Source organism: Protopterus annectens, chromosome 3.part0, assembly GCF_019279795.1.
Source record: "Protopterus annectens isolate FY-2018-M chromosome 3.part0, PAN1.0, whole genome shotgun sequence".
Classification (NCBI taxonomy): domain Eukaryota; kingdom Metazoa; phylum Chordata; order Ceratodontiformes; family Protopteridae; genus Protopterus; species Protopterus annectens.
Window position 1 is genome coordinate 394,128,609 of NC_056731.1, and position 24,045 is coordinate 394,152,653.

General features: G+C 42.0%; 1 protein-coding gene across 1 annotated transcript in view; it reads right to left on the reverse strand.

Annotated features, from left to right (window-relative positions):
* Positions 1-24,045, reverse strand: part of AVL9 (AVL9 cell migration associated) — a 1,171,768-nt gene that overhangs the window by 114,656 nt on the left and 1,033,067 nt on the right. The window contains exon 13 of the mRNA XM_044064846.1: positions 6,874-6,991. Within this exon, the coding sequence (XP_043920781.1) occupies positions 6,874-6,991 (118 nt within the window). The remainder of the gene's footprint in view (positions 1-6,873; positions 6,992-24,045) is intronic.

Genomic DNA, 24,045 nt, shown 5'->3' on the forward strand with positions numbered 1-24,045 from the left:
CTGTAGTTGACTTCAACTTTGTAGTCGGAAACAAAAAAGGTAAACTGCCGACTGGCACTCATGCAAGAAATGCTTCTGCTTCGAGCTCTGCAGCAAGGAAGACTGAGGAAGTGATGTCGACTGCCTCCTTTTATATCGGACACCCTGATGTCCTTTACAACTGACAACAGCTGACATCATTTTTACTTACCTTTGGTGTTCTGGCCGATCGAGGGCTACTGAGAGCTGGACAACCCACTGGTTAGGACTGCAACAGTGAAACACGATGAACATCAGTCTTTTTCCTGGGAATTATGCTCCTCAGCATGACCCTGGAATGGAACATCCACTTCCTCCTCTGACACCAGCAAGAGTGGTTTTCCTTTGCTCAAACTGGACAGCTGAATGACTCTGGAGGATGTGCCTGCCTCTCAGTGCTTAGTGGCTTACATCAGAGGTACTGAGAGAAATTGATGTGTGATCCAAGGACTGTGATAAAGACACAAATGTAAAATCCACTGAAGGTCAAGGCAAAGAGGAAGCTGGTGTAAAGACCAAATTCTCCTGTAAAAGTTTTCTCTTCTTGTAGATTGGGGAGGAAACATCTGAAGAGCTAGGATGCAGTTCCATCATGCTACCAAAAAAGATGACCAATAAGTGGTTGGTGAAGCCTTGGTATTACACTCTTATCCAAGACAAAAAAAGTACAGTTTTGTACCTACCATAAATGTAGATGTTCGAGGATCCACATTGCTGCAGTCCTAACTATTGGGGGTAGTCCGCTGTCCAGTCGGCCCGAATACCAAAGTATATGGCTGACGTCGGTCAGGGCGCATTAGACTGACGTCAGTACGTCAGGGTACTAATGCGCATGACCGACGTCATATCCTCAGTCTTTTCTTGCCCCAGATGTCAGAAGACCCTGAAAAGATAAGGCCAAAACCAAAAACTCCAAACATACCTGCACCAAAAATATGTACAATATATACAAAATTACCAGAATATAACCTCACCTACACAACCACCCCTAAACACAGAGGGGAAGGAGGGAGGGTAAATTGGACTGCAGCAATGTGGATCCTCGAACATCTACATTTATGGTAGGTACAAAACTGTACTATGTTCTTCATTCCACATTGCTGCAGTCCTAACTATTGGGTAGAATCCCAAAGCAGAGGTAAGGGAGGCTGGCAAATCATAAGGAAGCAGGAACTGACAACATGCCTTGCAAAATAGCTGTGGCAAAACCAGCCCTAGACTTAGAGTAGAGAGGAAGGTGATAATGCTTAGAGAAAGTATGCACTGAACTCCAAGTAGCTGCCTCCAAAATATCCTTAGTTGCCACCCCTTAGAAATGCTGTTGAAGTGGCAGTAGCCCTAGTGGAATGAGGCCTAATCCCAGCTGGAATCTCCTTGCCATGATGGGAATAACAAAATGCAATGCAAAACCCAATCCACCTAGAAATAGTTTGTTTTGACACAGGCTTGCCCTGCGAACTCAAAGCAAAAGAAACAAACAACTGCTGAGACTGCCTAAAATCCTTAGTCCTGCTCAAATAATAACGCAATTGCCTGTGTACATCTAAAGCGTGCAAAATCTTTTCCCCTTTATTTTGGGGATCTGCATAAAAAGTAGGCAAATGAATAGTTTGGTTTAAAGCCACACTAGAAACCACCTTAGGCATAAAGGAAGGATTAGTACGTAAAGATACCCTATCCTTATGAAAAATCAAAAAAGGCCCTACCGCCATTAGGGCCTGCAACTCAGAAACCCTTCTTGCAGAAGGAATGGCCAACATAAAAGCAGTCTCCCATGACAAGTATTTCAATTCAGCAGTAGCAAGAGGCTCAAAAGGTTGTAGAGTAAGTTTCTCCAACACAAAATTGAGATCCCAAGCAGGAGTAGGAGCTCTACGTGGGGTCTTATATTCTTTGCCCCTCTAAGAAATTGCTTGAACAAAGGATGCGAAAACAATGGTGGGTCACAATCATAGTGAGCTGAAATTGCTGCAGCATGAATCTTAATGGAAGAGAAAGACAAACCTTTGTCCAATAACTCAGTAAGATATTGAAGAGCCACACTCAAATTAGGCTCAGAAATCTCCAAATTGTTTGCTGCACTCCAAAATAAAAATCTCTTCCATTTTTCTGCGTACACTTTCCTTGTACTAGGTCTTCTGGCTTCCATAATCACATTTAAAACTTGTTGAGGAAGTTGAGACCTGCTGTCTTTCAAAACAGAATATGCCAGGCTGTTAGATGAAGAGAGTGAAGCTTGACATTGAGCAGGTGACCGTCCCTCTGAGACAACAGGTGTGGAATCAAGGGTAAAGGCCATGGAGGCTTCCTTACCAGACTCCTCAGTAATGGGTACCAGTGCTGCCGAGGCCAATCTGGAGCTATTAAAATCATCCTTGGCTTGTCTTGTCTGACCTTTAGAAGCACCTTTGGGAGAAGAGGCAGAGGTGGAAAAGCATACACATGAAGATTTTTCCAACTGAAAGAAAGAGCATCCACTTTCCAAGCTGTGTGATGAAACCTCTTTGTGCAAAACTTTGGCAGCTGGTGGTTTAGTGGAGAAGCGAACAGATCTATGTCTGGAGTTCCCCATGACACTGTCAATTTTTGAAATACATGAAGATCCAGTTTCCACTCGTGGGGATCCATGATTTGTCTGCTTAACACATCTGCTAAGGAGTTCTGTGCTCACGGCAGAAACCTTGCCTGAAGTGTTAGTTGCAAGCTGAGCGCAGTCTCCGATAAAATCATTGCTTGCCTGCACAATGGGTAAGTATGTGTTCGCCCTTGTTTGTTGATGTACCACATGACAGTTGTGTTGTCTGTTAGAATCAACACCTGCCCTGGAAGAAGTAACTCCTTGAAAGCCATTAATGCAAACTGGACTGCTAACATCTCTTTCATGTTGATATGTAGATGCTGTAGTCTGGCAGGCCACTTGTCTTGCATCCACTTTCCATTTAGATGAGCTCCCCAAGCAATGTCTGAGGCATCTGTCGTTAGAATCTGACTCGCCTCTGGCCGGGTCACAGAGAGTCCCTTGTTTAGGTGACATTCCTGAGCCCACCACAAAAATTCCTTTTGAATGCAAGGTATTATTTGAATGACAGTGTCCAAATCCTGGCAGTGCTGTGTCCATACGTTTTTGAGATACCATTGCAGCTTCCTCATATGCAGTTTGGCATTGGGAAGCACCAGAATACAAGATGCCATGAACCCTAAGGCTTGAAGGACTGTCCTTGCAGTCAGCCCGGACTGAAGAGATAGTTGATGGAAGTAACTGGAAAGATTCTTTTGTTTGTCCGGGGTTAAAAGGCCATCTGGGCTGCTGTATTCAGTCTCACACCCAGAAAGCACATGTCTTGAGAGGGTACTAGACTGGACTTTATTTCGCTCACAGAATACCCTAGGCATCTTAGCACTGCTATGACATATTCCAAATGCTGTAGAAGGTCTTCCTTTTCTTGAGCCAGAATCAGGCAGTCGTCCAAGTAAGGATAGATTTGAATTCCTGTTAGCCTGAAGTAAGCTATCACTGGAGCCAGAACCTTTGTGAATACTCTGGGCAGTAGATAAGCCAAAGGGCAATGCAGAGAACTGATAATGAGAATTTCCAGCTCGAAAACGCAGATACTTCCTGCAACTTAGTCTGATAGGCACATGAAGGTAAGCTTCCTTGAGATCTAAAGTTACCATCCAGTGATCTTTGCCCAGCAGAGGTAAAAGCTGTTGTAACGTCAACATTTTGAACTTGGGAATGTCCAGATAAGTGTTGAGGATAGATAAATCCAAAATTGGTCTCCACGTGTTCCCCTTCTTCGGTACTAGGAACAGGCGAGAATAAAATCCTAGGCCCCTTTCTGGCACAGGAACTGGCTGAATGGCCCCTATTTGGAGCAACAGAGAAATGTGCTTGTGAGCCTCTGTTCTTTGTAGAGGAGGAATGTCTGGCATGCCTTTGAAAGGAGGCAAAGTATGGAAATAAAACCTGTAACCGTGGTGAATGATATCCAGAACCCATCTGTCTTGGGTAATTAAATCCCAATTTTCTTTGAAAAGAGACAGCCGTCCTCCCAAAGGTGCTGCCAGGCGAGAATGAACTGGCAGCTGAAAAGGCAGGTCATTGGGTCTGCTTACGAAAGGACTGACCCCTGCCCTCACCAGAAGTCTGAGCAGGGGAACTCCCTGTCCTAGGCCTAAAAGAACCTTGAGCTCTGCCCCTACCATGTCTAGACCTACCCCTAGACTGGGAATCATAAGCAGGATAAGTCCATCCCTTAGTAGGCCAATTTCTACTAAACTTCGGAGGCTGCACCTGCAAAAAATCCTTAACAGTTTGCATAGACTTAGCCTTGTCCTCCATTTTCTTTAAAACTGCTTCCACAGGCGAACCAAACAACACATCAGACTGTAAAGGAGCATCCAAAATCCTTGTTTTAACATGCTCAGCTAAATTCTGATCTCTCAACCAGGCGTGCCTACGAAGAACAGAACCAGTGGCAGCCACCCTCGAGGAGGCCTGCACAGCATCGAAACCACACTGCAAGGAATGTTTACCCACCTGTTCAGACACATGAACTAAATCCTGCAACTCTTTACACTCAATACCTTCCGCCAGAGCATCCACCTTAGATTTCAATTGTGAAAGGAGATAATTCTGATATTTTAACATGTGAAACTGACAATTCAACGCCCTCATGGCTAAAGTGGAAGAAGTATACACTTTCTTTCCCCATCTATCCAAAGCCCTTGCCTCTTTATCAGGAGGGACAGGATTTTTAACAACAGAGGCCTTCACACCTTTAGGCCCCTGAGAGACAGTTTCGGGTCTGCCCTAGGACTCTTAAAAGATACTTATGAGCTTCAGGCACCCTATAGTACCTATCCGGTTTAACTGGGGCAGGAGGCAAAGAATCAGGATTCAGGGAAGCCTCTGCAAAACATCTTCCACCACATTCAGAACAGGAGGTATAGCTAAAGGCCTATGCTGGGGTAAAACAAGAATTCCCTAAGCCTCTTCCTGGAATCAGAGAAATCTTGACCTTCCCATTTAAAATGCTCCCTCATGGAATGCAGAGTCTCTGAAAATGAAAAATCCTCAGGAGGAGAAGCTGAAGGAGTAGAATCATCCACATCAGAATCAGAATAAGGAGGATACTCCTGCAAGTCTTCAGCAAGACTCAGAAGCCTCGAACATTGCTCAAAACTCTCAAACTCAGGTTCCACCCTAGGCCTCTTATCAGGAGGGGGCATAGAACCTCTAATCATAGTAATCAAATCCTCTGCCATTTTAAGCATATGTTTCTTAGGCAAAGACCCTGAAGCACTAGGAGAAACCCCCACTGAAGCTAAACTTGGCCTGCCTCTCAAAGAAGCCTTGGAAATAGAAGGGGAGGCTCTAACCACCTTAGGAAGAGAGGGAAGAACAGCCACCTGAGAAGCCCCCTCAGCCTGGCCTACTTCCTGAGAGGATACATCCTGTAACAGTAAAGTCTCTCCCTGAGACTCCAAAGAAACTCCTGGCAGAACCTCCGGTTCCACTGAGCCTTCTAAAGAACCGACGTCTGGGACTGTCGGTTCTTCCACTCTAGGCTTTGCTTTGTCCTTGCGCTTTTTGGCCGAAGCGCCGGAGCATCCGGCGGCATTTTATAATTACAACGCTTCCCAAAACTAACCTGGCACAGTCTAACCTTCTCTTAATAGTGCGTTTGTTAAATCTAGCACAAGAGCGGCATCCAACAACGTCGTGCTCAGGCCCTAAACAAGGTATACACAAAGTATGGTAATCCCTATGAGGTATCTGTTTCCCACAAGAAATACAGTTATTCACTTTTTCTGACATCCGGTTAAATACTGAGGCAAGAAAAAACCAAAATATTCCCCAACGGGGTACTTAGCCAACTTTGATTCGGTCTGAAACTCTGACTTCAGAAACTTTCAGAACGCCAACCTGCACTCGCAAAATTGCTTCTGCATCGGACCATGCGGCAAAAAAGACTGAGGATATGACGTCGGTCATGCGCATTACTACCCTGACGTACTGACGTCAGTCTAATGCGCCCTGACCGACGTCAGCCATATACTTTGGTATTCGGGCCGACTGGACAGCGGACTACCCCCAATAGTTAGGACTGCAGCAATGTGGAATGAAGAACATATAAAAAGGCAGGATGTGAGGAAAATCCAAAAGGCACACCTCATCCCCTAAACACTTGCCCTGATCTTCAGGCACAAGTCTGGATAGATGGTCCCCACTGAGGTACTTAATCGCCCAAGCTTTATGAAGCTCTAGCAGACTGTAGATACCATGAAGCTGCAGCAGAGAATGAGACTTGCTTGTTACTTCATGGTAAGTCTTTTTCACACATACCGCTGTCATTACACTGCTCTTCTCAAGCCCCACAGCATCACAGGAGCATAGAAAGTGCTCTAAAGCTCTGGAAGCATGCCAGAGGTTCAAATGTTGGTAGGATACGTCCTCCCCAGCGGTCTGCTCCTTGACATGCCATGCAGCTTAGGCTACTACAACAGTGATCCAAGGATGAACATCTACAGAGAAAGAATGAAGGACCACTTCCTTTCCACTAACAAAGCACAAGTCTACTGAAGTCAGCTGTAAGTAGTCCCCCCACTGTCACACTGCTGAGTGAAAAGATAGTGATGCTAATACCTGGACAGTTATGAGTCCTATCTGATAACTACTGCAGAAAAACACCTTGAAGTACAGTCTATGCAAATTCATGCCTGCACAATACACATGATGGTTACTATTCCTAAGTGATATAACTGAAAGGAAACAATTGAGAATTTTAATTGCATACAATAGGACTTATTGTACTATTATTGCAGAGCATTTGTCTGTTTTCTTTTTCTTACCCATGAGTAATTTCTGCAATTGCAGGATGTTTATTACTGTGCCAGACTCTGTAGTTGTGAGTATTTTTCCATGCATTTATGAAGGCAGTACCATAATCAGCTAGCAACTTTTCATTATCTATGAAGACAGAAGAACAATATATTCTACTTGTTAATTAATTATACAGTACACACAACCTGCTTTTAAGAAAAGATCAGGTTATAATTCACTACTAAAATGTAATTAATTGTATAACAGTGTACATTTTGCAATAAAACCAATCAGGAGTGCATAATGAAGCCAAGCAGTCAAGTGAAAAAAAAAATAAATACACATTTCTAATAAGCAAACAACAAAGTCCAGAAATGAAATCTGAAAAAAAATCTTTTAAAGAGACAGTCTCAAATATATTACTGAACCCTTACTCGATATTCTGCAGAGATCTCAGCAGTAATGACTTTAGAACAGTTACTAAGCCCTGGAGAAAACATAAGCAATTAATATATTTTGCTACTGCACTTCAAGGAAAAGTATATTGTCCAAATATTCACTAAACTGTGCTTATCTTTCTGGAGCTTTTTTCTCCATACCAGCACTCATCTCTCTCTTCAATCTTATTTAAGCCAGGACAGTAAGTATTTTAAACATCTAAGGACCACCCCCTCCAAGATTTGGGTATTCTGCTGCTGAAGTGAAGAACTTACTGACAATATCCGTGGATCTCTTCTCCTAGTAATCAACATTTTGTAGGCCCAAAAACTCCAGATTTAAGGACAAGAATTATCCATCTTGATGTCTATTTAAATATCCGTCCTACTGCTTAACTTTACAACAGTGAATTCCCTGTCAAGTAGAAAGGAGCTTCTTTGCACTTATACCTCTGTAACTTCTATACATGTCTCTCTCCTTTATCTGGTTTATCAAATCTCTGTACATCCTACTTTCTTCTCTCTCACAATGTTACACAGTGATATCACCTCCTATTTGATTCTTATTTTTTCTGCTGTTGTCATATTTCAGATTGTTCCTTCTTAATTCCTCTTTGCCTGGCTTTTGCCTCCTAAACTTAGTTGCCTGCTGTTTTCACTAGAGAGAGAGTTTTCTATAGTCTGTACTCCCTTTTTTCCTCTTTTCCCCTCCCTTAGCTCTGTTCTTGCTGGTCAACTCTGCTTCCTTATACACTTTATTTGCAATTGTTTTTACCCGTCTCTTTACTACTTCTGTATTTTGCCCTACCTTTTACACCACAGCGTCCAGACCTCTATACTCTGCTGTTTAACCATTCTGGTGCTTTCCTCTTCTTACCATCACCCATCTCGTCTCCTTTTCTATTTTTTAGCCAGAGCTTTAAGGTAATTCTGCACTGTGCTAGTTCTCTGGATTTTATTTTCAGAGTTACATTCTTTTATTTGGGAACTGCACCTACCAATGTTGTCTGTTTTGGCCCTGCTAAGATCCTCTGCTGCCAGTTCCTACTTCCAACCTTCCTGCTCTACATTTACACACTCTCTCTAAAACTCCACTCCTACATTACTTTACCCAATCTAATTTCTTTATTAATTACGCTAAACTAATTCTAGTACCTCTTAGCAATGTAACAAACAGATATGCAATAGCAAACATATCAACGTACCGCACCTTCCCAATAGTTAAACCCCTTACACAAATCTACTCCCACTAGACTGTTCAGGGACGTCGGGAGGCATACGCACTGTACTGATTTCAGTACAACTTATTTGGAAGGGGGGTAGCGTTTACATTTTCTTTTTCGCGCTTTACTAGTGCACGATGACATCAGCTCATCAGGGCAGCCAATCGGAATAGAGCTCACCGCGCGTCAGTTCAAATGCGGGAGGAGCGTTATGTTGGACTTGGATGTACACGAGCGGGAGAATTTGTTGGTCTCACTTCATTTTGTTGATCGAAGCAGGAGGAGCGGAGCGTTATGGTGGATGTACACAAGCGGGCTCAGCGGGAGGATTTGTTGGTCTCACTTCGAGAACCGAGGGTTGGTGAGTAATAAGGTGTGTGTGGACAGGATCATATGAGGCCTTGAAGACAAGGCAGATCTCTCCCTATAAAACAGAAAAGCTTCAAATGATTAACTATGTGAGTTACAAGATAACTTAAACCTGGTACTGTGTTTACATGCTTTATGGATTTTTGACATTTATAAGTGATTTTACTTTTACTGAAATCATATTAAATCTGCATGTTTTTCTTGAGTGAAGTTGTCATTCAGTCTTCCCACTACAATTCTTTGCGAAACATCTTTTCTGCCACAAGGTTAAACATGTTATCCAAAGGAGGCTACACCAAAAATATCTGTCTCATATGTAGACAGAGTACTTGGGGCATTTTGTTTGGGGCATGTGAAACAAGAGTGCAGTCCTTGCGGCTCAATCTCTCTCTAGTGATAAACTAGCGTGTGGTATTTGTTGACCCTTGAAAAAAGCATATTATACGTTTTTTCTAATTGTTTGTCACATCAAGATCTCTCAGCAAATTCTCAAATATAGGCTTTTTGTTGCTAGTTATTAGTGTGGCACCACTAGTAAATACTTTCCATTTCGAAACATAATATTTCCTAGTAGCAGGCTTTCTTGTATTATTTAGTACCTGCTGCACGTGTGTGTGTACGAAACGTAGACGACTTGCATTACATCGTCAGAAGGCAAGTTATCGGGATTTAGTCTTTAGGTAGCTTGCAGTAATCCTCAGCAATTTACAAATACAAAAATATGAAGGCAATGTGATAAAAAGGGTTTAGTGCCAAACTTTAAGGTCTGAACAACTAAAAGTGAAAGACTGGCTGGTGTTATTGATAGATAATCCTTAACAACTTGCCCCCCCCCAAAAAAAAAAAAAAAAAAAACAGACAAGACAGGGCAAAAACGGGAAGCAAAGTCAGGGTACAGGGACATTATGCAAAGTTATGGCTAGTCGAGATTGGTGTCCTTCAAAAAATGGTCACATTGAGATCAGTGCTTTAACCTGCTAAACAAATATATTTATATGCCATATGACATGTGCAGCATTTAGATGTTTTGAGCAAGGAAGTTTGGTTGCACCTAAAGGAATGTGAAAATACTATTTTAAAGTTAAGACTAGGATGTTCTGCACTCCACATATTCCCTCTTCCACACACGTGCACAACCACAACATTCATCATTTAACCGCGGTTTCAGACTGATGTATTACAATTGCATGCAGTTGAGCTGCTCTGCTACAGAAATGCTGAAGTTACAATGGTGGATTTTTTTTTTTTTTTTAAATAATTGTTTGACTTGGCAGCATAGCCTGTATCAAGCCATTGATGATTTCTGTGGAGCAGCAGTGTATATATTTATATTTATAGAATAAATAAATACATACTTAATAAAACACACACACGTGCCCATACACCTCCATGATTCACAACTGTCCCTGTTTTTTTCTTACATTTGTCCTGTCCATTTTAAATCATGGATGATTATAGTCAGTCAGCAATGTCAGACATTATAGTTTCATACTACTTTTTCTTCAGAAAATGCTTTGTGATACAAAACCTGTTCTACTAACTTTTAAGTAAATTAGAATAATATTTAAAGAGCATCCCTGGTGGGTTAGTGATAGCTGAACATAAAAAAGAACACAGCAATAATGGATATAGGTGGACCCTAACAACAGAAGTAAATAAATGTGATTGGCATTGTCAATAAAATGAATGACCATTAACATAATATTTCAATCGTCCTGATTTGAAGACTGCATGCAGCAGTGAATTGTTCTAATGTCTGCACTGTGCCTTTGTTATGCGTTTAAATTTCTGTCTGTCCCCAGGGATGAGGAGCTCCTGCTTGCCATGCTATGATTCTTGGAGTATGAAAGAGCTACTGTGGCTGCAGAAGGAGCTGTTGGTCTTGCAGCTGTGCTGACTGGTAAACTGCCAGAGCTGAAAGGCAAAAAGTGAGTTGTAACAATGTGCTGCTATAAAAGCTAGATGAGGCTCTCAATTAGAACTGATGCTATTACTGCTTGTCAGTTTTCTAAGCATATGTTCCTTATTGTCAAAACTTTACAAGTGTACTTTTATTTTACTGCACTCTTTTGTGCTAAGAGGTTGGCAGCTATGGTGAGAACTGAATTCATTAAATGATAGCCATTTAAGTTTCAGTCTTCCTCTTTCACAAAGCAGGTGATATGGCATAGTGGTATGTTGTTCTGACTATTTTGCACAGTGACCTTGGCAGTAAAATGTATGATGGTAACACAGCATTTTATTCTAGCAGCTTTCCAAGATTATACAAGCAATGTTTAATGTGTTCCTGTTTTTGCCTTTGACCCACCCCAATAAATTTGGCTTTTTCCAGACTTCTTGTGCTGTGTAGTTGAGTATTGTGTAGATTTTACAAGGAGCTGAGAGCTGCAGGGGAAGAGAAGTTTAGTGCTGATTATGCTAAGTCAGCTCACATTGCTAGTAGCACAAAATGTTGTGTACTTGCTTTTAATACAAAAGGTTGTTGGTTCTACTCCCATAAAGGGTGAATGCTGCTGTACTGAAAGTTAAGACCCTAACTATGAGCCTGTTATCAGTTTGCCATCCATTTCCTATTGCAATATTACTAGCTTATTATTAATGTAATTTAGGCAGTTTATTCCTCAGGGGCATCAGACACTTTATTTTTCGGTGACGTCATGAAATATAAAGGTGATTGCTAGCAGCAACCTCTTCATTAGTTAGATTTATTTAACGTGGAATTATTTAGATGACGTTTTTACTACTTCAGAGATTGTGCATATTATTTACTGATAATGGTGGACTGTAAAAGTTTGACTAGACTTTTTTATGATGGAAATGTTCTGAATTGGGCAGTTTTGTTTCATTGTTTACTGGAAAAATGTTCAAAGCAATAGGAAGGTGTATCAAAGAGCACATGTATGTTTCATATGCAAGGGGCCTATGATTTAAAAGCAGCCCAGAATTAATTTTTATCTGCCACGGGTAAAATGTATTTTTCTTTGAATGTGGGTTTTAATGTTGTTTCAATGAATGTGAGTTTCAAGGGCAGAGAAGTTTTAATGCCAAGTTTGTTTAGCAGATGTCTTAGTGTTTGTGCTGTAAAATGCAAAATAAAACTTTCAAATGAAGTTCAAATCATCATAGAAGTAAATCAGTATGTACATTAGTGTTTATGGTAAATGGAGTGAAATAGCAAAGTAATGGATCATTGGAATGGCTGCAGGGGGAGGCTCCATTCAACCATGGTTTTGTGAGGGGAAAGGGCGGCAAACTTAGACAGCCCCAGCTGAACTATACCTCCCAACTGTCCAGATTTTCAAAGAATGAATAGATTTTTTGCTTCTTATTTTTGGCTTGTTCCTCAATTTGTGGTTTTCTGGCAAATGATTTAGGAATTAAGTCACTAAATGACACTAGTTTCAGACTTTATAACCTTCAGAAAAATGCATGCTAAAATCAACTGTCCCAGTTTATACAAGAGCAATTTTTAGTACTGTTTATATGTTCCCTCAATATATTTGGCCTTGTCCAGATTTATTGCATTAACAGGTTGAGAGGTACATGCAAATTGCTTTATAGAATTAGGCATAGCCAAACCTCAACTGTCCCTGATTTTGGCTCAAAATGTTGCTCTTCCCCTAATGATCCCTCCACAAAATAGCAATTTTGGAAGAAAACAGAGGGTTTACTTTACTTTTATAAATAACTGTAATCAGAGTTATACATTACTTTTATTTCAGAAATGCATGTTGACCTACTACTATTCTATTATCTTTCTAAGTTTATAAGAGCAATATTTAAAAAAATGTCCTTATTTTTGGGCCTTTGCCTCAGTTTTATGAGTTTGTTGCTGTAAGAGGTTGTGTGTGTGTGTGTGTGTGTGTGTGTGTGTGTGTGTGTGTGTGTGTGTGGTAGGTAGTATACCTCTCAACTGTCCACATTTTGCAGAATGTCCAGATTTTTGCCCCATATTTTTTGTCTGTTCCTCATAAATTTTGTGATTTTCTAGAAAATTATTGAAGGCTGAAGTTGCTAAATGACAGACATTTGAGCTTCAGACTTCATGTCCTTTAGAAAAATTCATACTAGCACAAATCCTGTTCTAGCAACTTTCTAAGTTCACGAGAACATTATTTAATATCTGTCCCTGTTTATTTTAGGCTTTGTCCATACTTTCTAAGTTCACGAGAACATTATTTAATATCTGTCCCTGTTTATTTTAGGCTTTGTCCATATTTCTTGCACTAAGAGGTAGATAGGGGTGTGTGTGTGTGTGTGTGTGTGTGAATGAAACATCCTAGTTAGTGGTAGCAGGTGGTTAGTAATTTACTCGAGCTCAAAACCTGTACCTTAGTTACAGAAAACAAAAGCATAAAGTCTCTACCCCAACTACCATGCTGCATTTTTCAAAGAACTGACATTTCAGGTTAATTTTCCATTCAAGGAACCGAGTTTGAATATTATATTACTGAAGAGGCATTACAGAAAATGCCTCTTCATTGACACTAAAAGAGCGAACCGTGAATTACGAGAATGGCCGTAGCTTGGCTGTGGAGGGGGGTAGCAGTTTGAGAGCTGTCAGTACAAATTTGAAAATCCTAGCTACACCCCTGAGACTGTTATATCTGCATCTACTCCCAACAACACTTTACTACCCGTCAGTAACTCAAACCTGATCACTTTCTTCCATTTATACCATACTAATCTAAGTTTCTATTTTACAATTACCTTTTCTAATTCACTTATCTATACCATCGTTGCAGTCTACAATAAGTCCTCACTTCAGGAACTCAAAGGAGCAAGACCAAATGCTGTCATCCTTCCTCTTCCCTACAGGAACACATCCAAATTCTGTCCTCCTTCCACTACCCCTTTACACTATCACTTAATTTTAACTTGTATCACACTAACACATCCCTATAATATAATGACACATTATTATTGTCTACCTCCCTACTTTTTCTTCTTAGTAATCTCACATCTTAACATACTCCATTGTTAACATACCATCTACCATCTTAACCACTCCACCACCAGTGTATCCCCCAATACAGCAACTAACCCTACAATAAATCTTCCATTCACCTCTCTTCAGGCTTATATATCTAAACTGCTCACTCACCCTACCCAAAACCAAACTGAAAGCTACACTAAAAAAAACAAGATTTTCCCTGCAACATTGCTGCTTATACCAAAAGTAAATCTATGTGGTTACAATCAACCTAATCATTGCCCATCTAAACTGGTCTTGAACACAAACTGCTCATCCAGTACAACCCATTTCACAACTCAGCAAATACCAATTAATGCCACTGGCTGTACAATCCAAAATACATCTTGACAAACTCTTAGCTAACTCTTGAAAGTAGTCAATATCAGTATCAGTCTCTGCAATACAATAAACTTGCAGACTTCCATGCTTGATTAAGACACCACTTCCTTGTGACACTGGCAATCACTAAAACTTGGCTAAAGGTGAATATTAAAGACGAAGATATTTTCTACCAGGCTACAAAGTAATACAACCTTATCAGGACTAACAGAAAAAAGAAAGTGCAGTGGTGTTACAACATATTCCAACTCCTTAGAGGTTATAACTACCCATATACTACGCAAAAATTAGCAATGTTGAGCTCCTCATCATGTACCTTAAACTTAATAAATGCAGAATTCCGGACAGTTTTTCTCAGTATATTTAAACAGGTCCCCTATAAGAAGAAAAGGACTTGGAGCCAACCCTACCCCATGGCTCAACAAATCATTCAAAGAACTCATGCACACTAGAGATAACGCTTGGAAAACAACATAAAATGTAGCTCAACCTCCAGGTCTGCACTACCTCCACAACCAAAATTAGAGCAGTCAAAAAATGATCCTGTACTGTTCTCTTCATCTGGAAAATACACCATATCATTTTCTTACATAAAGAGCGGAAATCAAATGAAGTATCAAATTTCTGACCCACTGCAATACTGTCCCCTTTTCTAAACTATAAGAGAAATGTATTAATCAACAACTTCTCCAATATTGCCTTCAAAACCAACTCTTTACTTCTACTCAACAAGGTTTTTGACCAACACACAGCAGGACCTCAGCACTTCTATCCTTCATAAACACTGTAAATAAAGCAAGGGACTCAGGCAGTCTTGTCTACTCTTTATTCACTGATCTCTCTAAAACCTTTAATACAGTCTCTCACTCTAAACTCCTACTACAACTATCCTACTTTGGACTATCACCTCCCACCATCAATTGGTTCAATAGCCACTTATCTAATAGAAAAAAGAAGTTATATACTTAACATAACGTTCCAGCTGAGCTGTTGCTTTTCAATTGTCTTCAACCTATGGGACTCGAATCCGACTTGCCCGTATACTCCATCACCAGAGCAGAAATCCAAGTGCCTCACCTACGCATAATGCCCTGCTCTCCCTCCTACCCTCAGATCGAGTTTGCTGTAGGACAGTACCAACCCCCCCCCCCCAGCAGAAACAACTTAATCCCTGACCAAAAAAGGCATTGTGGCACACAGACTCAACTCAGGCCAAGAATAAGCCTGTGCGCCTACATCTATCCAGTCCACTACACAGCCAAAAAGGCAGGGAGAAGGAGGGAGGGGCGGCTGAAGACAAATGAAAAGCAACAACTCAGATGGAACGTTATGGTAAGTACATAACTTCTTTATCTGAAGTTGTTGTTTTTATTTGATCTTTAACCTGTGGGACAGAGTCCCTAACTACAATAACCTTGTGAGGCCCACATGTTCCTGAGCACAACTGAGCCAAAAGAAGCCATGCTCCTGGAGAGACTATCCACTTTGAAATGGGAGATAAAAGTATGTGAAGAGGAACAGGTAGCAGCTGAACAGATACCATCAATAGGAACCCTGGACCAAAAAGCCACAGAAGTAGACACTGATCTGGTAGAATGCACCTGGACGGGACCTGGTAGAGACAACCCTTTGGAATGATAAGCCATAGAAATACAGCTGGAAAGCCAATGAGCAAGAGTGACCATAGAAATAGGCTTTTCCAGACGTGGCTTAGAAAAGAATACAAAAAGTTGATCCGACTGGCGAAAACATTTGGTTCTATGCAAATAAAATCACAGCTGTCTGTGAACATCAAGTAAATGTAATTTGTATTCCCCTTTGCTCTGGTAATTTGGGAAGAAGACTAGCAAATTAATCACCTGGTTAATATTAGCTTCAGAGGCCACTTTGGTAAGAAAGATGGGTTAGAACAAAGAGTCACTCAGTCCCCTTATGGAAGAACAGATAAGGGGACTTGATAAATAACACCTGCAGCTCAGAGACCCTATTGGCCAAGCTAATAGCCACCAAGAAAGCAGTCTTCCATGATAAGAATTGTAAATCGACAGTGGCAGCTGGTCAGAATGGTGGATAAACCAGGTCCTGTAAAACCTGAGTTGGATCCCGAGGAGGCATGGGATCCTTGATAGGAGGCTGAAGAAGAAAAGCAGCCTTCAAAAACGCCTTGCAAAGCTTAGAATAAGCCAAGGAGGCCAAATTCTCCCCCACGTGGAAATTTGAAATTGTTGCCAATTGAACTTTAATTGTAGAAAAACTAGTGCCACTGTGAAAAATATGAGCTAGAAAATCAAAAATGGCAAGGAGAGGAGCTGTAAATGGATTCAGATTGTGCTAAGAAGCCCAGGCAGAGAAACATTTCCACTTACTGGAATAGATCTTCCTGGTAGAAGTCTTATGAGCCACAACCATGTCCTTTTTGACAGGTGAAGAGAGCATGGGAGTCCTGGCCATCAGGGAAACTGGAGTAGCCAAGCAATGACCTTCAGGTTGACTAGGTCCAGGTGAAAAACCCCTGACTGGTGTGTCAGAAGATCCGGAACCGGATCCAGAGTCCAGTGAGGACACACTAAATGAGACCAAAGAGTGGGGAACAAAACTTGGCAAGGCTAGCAGGGGGCAAGGAGGATGACATTTCGCTTCAACTGATGTGCTTTCTGAATAAACTTGGGGATCAGAGGAAGAGGAGGATAAGCATAAAGCAGACCAGAGGGCCAAGCATGGACTAGCGTGTCTCTGGGTGATTCCCATGAAACGGGAATCAAAATGAAAAACTCACTGCACTTCGCACTGGAAGGACAGTCAAAGAGACCACAGCAAGGATGACCCCATTTTTGAAAGATCATGTCTGCTACTAAAGGATTCAGAGACCACTCGTAAGACATCAGAATGGTCCTACTGAGCCTGTCTGCCAGGATATCGGACTTCCCCAGAATGTGCATTGCCACCAGAAACTGGTTGGAAGAGATCACCCACTCTCACAATCTCATGGCCTCGTGGCAAGGGGATAAGATCTGGTCTGCCTCATTTGTTGATGTACCAGACTACTGACATGTCCATCTGGATGGCAATAGTTTTGCTAAGAAGAAATGCCTGAAGGGCTTCCAGTGCCAAAAGCACCACCCTCATCTCCAGGACACTGATATGCAGATTGGTCTCCAAGGAGGACCACGTGCCTTGGACCATCTGTCCCATGCAATGCCCCCCACCCAAGCAGGGAGGCATCTGTGGTCATCATCATCGAGGGGGAAAGAAGAACAAATGGGTGGCCCAGAAGAAGGTCCATGGACTGAAGCCACCACCGAAGAGAGTCACGACAAACTCAGGATAGTCGGACAAGATACAATAAAGGAAGTTTGAGAAGGGTCCACTGTACCGCTAAGTTCCACTGGAGAATCCTCATGTGAAGGTGTGCGGTTGGTAGAAGAGTGATCGTGGCTGCCATGGACCCTAATGCCTGAAGACCATACCTGTTGGGAGGAGATGGGTCTGAAGAATCAACTTCATGTGTTGTTGGAGCAGCAATAACCTTTCTGGAGGCAGAAACACCCTGCCCTGTATTGTATCCAACCAGGCACCTATAAAGTCCAACACCTGAACATTTTCCAAGCTTGACTTCGCTAGATTGATTGTAATGCCCAGGGAAGAAGGCAGTAATACCTGGGTTGAATCAGTCAATATCTGGAGGGAATGGAAAGGAGACAATCACCCAGGTAAGGGAAGACCTGAAACCCTTGCAGTGACAGGTAAGCAGCCACTACCACCATCACTTTGGTAAACACCTGGGGGGGCAGTGGTTAAGTCCAAAGAGAATCACTCTGAACTAAAAATGATTGGTTCCTAGCTGGAAGCGAAGGAACCATCTGAAGCATCTGTTCATTTTCACATGACAGTACACATCCTGAAGGTCCGAGCACATCCAGTTGTTCATCTGTAGAAAGGGCAGAATGGACTGTAGGGTGATCATCCAAAACTTAGTCTTGGCAATGGACAGATTCAGGGTAGTAAGATCCAGAATGGTGTTAAGTCCCCCATTTTCTTTGGTGCCAAAAAGAACCGGGAATAAAAGTCTGATCCAGACTGGTCTGAGGGGAATGGGCTGGATGACAAATTTTTCGAGCAGTCTTGCAATTTGTATGGCTGCCGCCTCCTGTTGACCGGGTGGAATGTCTGGGAGGTTTCTCTTCTGAGAGGGAGGATAAAGGAACAGGATGGAATAACGTCTGGATATGATTTGAAGCACCCAACGATCATTCATGATGGATTCCCAGGCTGTTGGGTGCAGGGAGAGACACCCTCTGACCGCCTCCAGAGTATAGCAGTCAGGCAATCCTTCAGGATTGCTGAAAGGGTCTGTCCGAGAATGAATCTTGAGACCCCTTGTTCCTCTGACCCCTCTGCCACATGGGTGGCATCTGTCATTTACCCCTCTGCCCCTGGGAGAGGATGGAACCTTAGCATCCTGGTAAAAACCCGGAGACTTCCGAAACCACAACTTCTTGACCACACGCTGATTCCTAGAAAAGCGGATCCTGATGGCAGACAAGGTTTTCCCATCTTTCTCCCTTTGGGTAAGTGTGTCATGAACAGTTTTGTCAAACAAAGAAAGGAGGAATTCATGAATGATGCCTTAAAGGGTTCCAAAAATGCACAAAGCCAGAGCCAAGCATGCCTCCTAATCACAACAACTGCCCCAGCTGCCATAGAGGCACCCTCAGTCACATGAGAAAGAAGCCTCATAGACGTGTTCGAAATGGCAGTTAAGGTCACCAGATGGGAAGAGAAAACCTTCTTCTCCTCTGCCGACATGGTTCCTGGGGCAGACTCAGAGACTTCCTTAACTAGGTCCCTCTGCAGTCAGGTGAGATGGGCCAAATAGTTCAGTGCACACAGAGCAAAGATGGCTGAAGCACACACCTGCTTCCCAAAGTGGCCCATCAGCCTAGACTCCCTGTATGGAGAATGGACCGAGGAGCTCTCCTGGGCCAGCAGCTCCTTCCTGGTGGCCACCACAACTACCATGGTATCGACTGGGGAGCCCTTGGACAAATGGGGCCTATCCAAAGGAGCACTAAGAACCTTGTCCAGGTGCTTAGTAATGGGCTCAACAATGTCCAGTTTCTTCCATGCCCTACTAGAGATAAGATCCACCAAAGGATCCGTGGGGGGACGAAGACACCCAAGATGTAGAAGGCTATGTGCCAAATGCCTCCAGGAATACAGATGCATCGGGTTGTGTTTGAGGGAAGACCACCCACCTCTTTCACGCAGAATCTCCATTTTGTCCCCAAAAGAGACATCGTCAAGGGGTGATTGGGGGGAACCCTCCCCCTCATCTAAATCTGTATCTTCCTTGAGAGATTCCAGTGGGGAATCTAAGTGCCTCCTCTTGCACATATACTTTTGAGGCACCTCCTAGGGGGAAGCTCCAGCGAGGCCTTGGAAGTTTTGGGGTATTCCTGAAGTGGACCGTCCTGGGGTAGTCTGGCAATAGGCTGTCCCTGAGGGGGGGCAGGACGGATGCCTCCCATTAAGAAACACAAGGAGCCAGGGTGGAATCTGAGGAAGAAAGTGTCAAGGCTCTTGAGGGAGCCGAGAGGACCCTCTCCACCACCTTGAAAGCCGAAGGCGAGCAGACCACAGAAGGCAGTGCAGCTGAAACCGAGACCATCAGCGCTGGAGTCTTCCGAACTGTCACCCCCGGTGCAGAAGGGGGGAGTAGGAGCCGAGCTTCGAAGCACTGAAGCCCTGAGGGGAAGGGATAGCTCTGAAGGTCTTGGAGTGGACGCCGAACCTACTGCTCCAAGAGTCAGTCCGGTCCGAAGACACTGCAGCCAAACTACTCAAGGCAACTGCCTGCATCGAAGTACAGGGGACCATCGGTGCAGACACCTCGATACTAGGAAACCTTGGATCCAAGGACTACAAAGCCAAAGGCTGGACTGGAGAAGGAGATATCGGGAGGAAACCAGACTTGGTGCTCACGGCTCTAATGGGGGATGGAGCAGGCAAGATCCAAAGCTGAATCATCATCCTGTCCACCTTGGCTTCCGACAGGCTACGAGTGAATAGGACAGAGGAAGCTAACTTACCCCGGCCTAGAATGGCGCAGAGGGGAGGCAGAGGCAGGTGACCTAGTTCGGGAACTTTCCGACTCCAGGGAGAAATGGGGTGACCAGAGCTGAGGAGAACCCTGAGTCAGTAGGGGCACAGACTTAGCAGGAGGTTCGGTAGAGGAAGACTGGTCAGGAGACCTCTTCCTCTGTCGATCCCGCTCCTTATGCCTGACCCAATCTCCTTCCCCAGGCATCTTGGTGGAAGTTTGAGTCCCAGAAGCAGGGGGAATGGAAGTAGAGGCCTCTGCAGAGGGAGCTAACAGGCCCTTTAAGATAAGCTTGCTCCTCCTGTTGATAACATGTGGGGGATGAAGCTGACGCAAATCGAGGAGGAGGAATCAAGATGGGAACCCCCAACAACACTACTCACAGAGTGTGGGCTTCAGAGGGAGGAATCTTGTGCCCATACTCCATACACTTTTTGAACCCCGGGCATAGGAGTGTTGGCTAAGGGTACAAGAAGCTTGCACGCACACACACACACACACACACACACACACACACACGAGAACAATGGTAGACAGAGGGAGAGAGTAAAGATAGAAATACTTTTTTTTTTTTTTTATTAAAATATATAACCCGAAAATAGATCAACGTGGGGATAAAAGGGTAGGAAGACAGGTAGACAGCAAGAAAAAACTCACAAGAAAATCTTACTTAGTGACTATAAAAACCTTGGAGGAACTCAGACAAATGGCAACCATGCCATTCAAAACAAGCAGCAAACGTGATCTGAGGGGATGAGGTAGAGCAAGGTATTATGAGTAGGCGAGGAGCTTGGATTTCGGCTCCGATGTTGGCATTTATAGCTGAGTTGGATCCTTAATGGATCCGAGTCCCATAGGTTCCATAGGTTGAAGACCAAATGAAAAACAACAACTTTAGTTACAATGAATTTCTCTCTCCAAATCTACCCAATCTTGGAGGCATCCCCCAAGGTTCCATTCTTGGCCTCCACCTTTTCAATATTTTCATCAATAACCTGCACACTGCCTTTTATCAAGCCTCACTAATCCAATACGCTGATGACTCTACGTGTACATGCATACTCTAATAATTTGTCACATCTCTAATAAATAACACAAGAAGTGCTCTCCTCCACTGTTATTTGGATTACCAACACCAACCTCCTATTAAACTCTAACAAAGCCAAACTTATTCATATTCACCAGAAAAACATACAGTCAAAATACTACCCAATTTAAAATCTTTTCCCTTAAAAACACAAAAATTAATTGAAGTCCTCTCACAGAAAATATCATTAGATGTGATAATAGATGACAACTCAAATTGGATCTTCACATTTACAATATCAAAACAATACTCGTGCTTTACAGGCAAAAGTTCTTTCTAAACACAGCTACTAAAGCTACCCTTGCTGGCACTCTACTCGTACCCACTCTGCGTCCTACAGAATATCACAAATTGGCCACAGATGCTATAGCCTTCTGAGTGTCCATATTAAGAAACAGATCCATCAATAAGCTCTATGTCCCATCCCTTCAGGAAAAAAAAAACAAAACATAATCCATTCTCCATCTACATATGGATGGAAACTCCACTGATTTCGAAAACTTTAGGCGAACTGCAATACTGTCTCCTTTGTCCAAAACCCTAGAAAAATTCAACTACAGACAACTTATCCAGTACCTCCTTAACCATGAGCTTCTTGCTCCTACTCAGCATGGTTTTCACTAAGGACGCAGTCCCATCAATGCCTTACTCAACTCTGTCAACACCAATAGCCAATCAGAAACAATACTTGCCTGATTTCTACCTTATTTCTAGACGTATCAAAAGCCTTTGATACGGTTTCTCATCCCAGACTACTTCTCTCGGTCTCTCCCCCCTCATCTTTACAATGGTTCAACAGCTACCCAATGGATCAACAGTCTGTCAAACAGCAAAATGTCCAGTCAGCTTTTCTGATCATCTCTATTGAGGGCTCCCCCAAGGATCTACTCTAGGTCCTCTGCCTTGTAATATTTTCATATCACATCCAAGCATGCCTCCTTAATCCAATATGCCGATAACTCAACTGTCGCATGTTCTACCACGACTGTTCCATCTTCAATATATAACCCAGCAATATTTTACCACCCGTGAACCCTAAATTAATAATTAAGAGCTCTGAATAAAGACAAAGAAAACAAAGTTACTCTTATTTCTTCCCAAATCAAACTCTAAAAACAAACCACACTAGTGAAATCATAACCTTAATAGAGTGTATCATAAAAGGAAAAAATCATGGCTAAAATCAGGAAGAGGAACTCCCTTAATGATAGGAATGCTCTAAATAAACTAAACAGGAAACTAAGAGGACTAGTTACGCAGTCAAGATATCCTCACAGGCTAAAGACATCCACAAGGCCTTCTATAGCTATGTCCAAAACCTCAAAGGTAGCACACATCAGTGTGCTGAACTGGTGGTCAATAGCACCACCTTCACTGTGTAGAGTGACATACTGAATTTGCTGGCTGGCAAATTCAGCTCAAATTTCTCTTTCCCAATCCCCCCTGCCTCCCTCATGAAATAACTTCTAGCATAACCTGTAAAACAAAAATTCCACGACCTGGAAGGTGGCGCTGGAAGTCCAGAAGGTAAAAATCCAAATAAATGTTAAAATTCCTTCTTCTGCCCAAGCAGAAAATAAAAGGCTCCAATCAAGTAAAATTCTTGCTTTAATGCAACAAACAGTCACACCAAGCGCTTTCGCTCAGCAAAGTGCTGAGCTTTTTCAAGATACATCAATTCAAACTACCCAACCCTATATATATGCTAAAACACAATCAATTATTCAATTTAATAAAAGAAATTCCATTTAACCCTTCATTTCACCTTTTATAACAGATGTTGCTCTTAACCAAACGTTTACTAACATAGTCTGTTAACATGTAAAAATGCAAGTGACATGAAGCTCCACAATAAATCATTATTTAAAATATGCATTAAATCACCTTAAAAAATGTAAAAATAAAATCAATTGTTGTAATGTTATGAATTATATCCATTCACTTTTGTTTTTAGTGTTTTGTCTTCCCATAAAAATAAGGAATTTAAATGTTACCATTTATTTATTTAATAAATTCATAACTAACTTTTTGTTTACAAAATCTATTATTAAATTTAATGCATCATATTAACATATTTCATACAAAACTAGATAAAATACCATTAATAGAATGTATAATAATTTTTATATACATATAAGTTAAATCTTAATAATACTCTAAATATAAATTCATAACCTTGCCTTCCTTAACTTCAGAACGCTGCTAATACTGCAAGCGTCATTTAATCCTGGCCGCCTACCTGCATCTAATCTTAACTGCCATATTAATTCTTTATATTCTAAAATAGACCCCCAGTCACCACCCCTGTCATCTACTTTTACCTGATCTAGAATAATGAATTTAATCTCCATCTTGGGACAAAAAAGAGAATGTCTGTAAAAAGCATTAGTTTCTTTTTTCCTACTTATGTCGTAATAATGCTCATACATGCGTCTTCTTAAAGTTCTCTCGGTCTTTCCTATATAAAAACTTTTACATTTGGTGCATATACCTAAATAAACAACACATTTGGTATTACAGTTATAATAACCTCTTGGTTGGCATAAAAATTTCCTTGATGGTCTGTATAATTTGTGTCCATTAAATATTGCTGGACATTGCTTACACATACCACACTTATATGTGCCTTCTTTTTTATTATTATTACTCCCATCACCCACCGTTTGTTTAG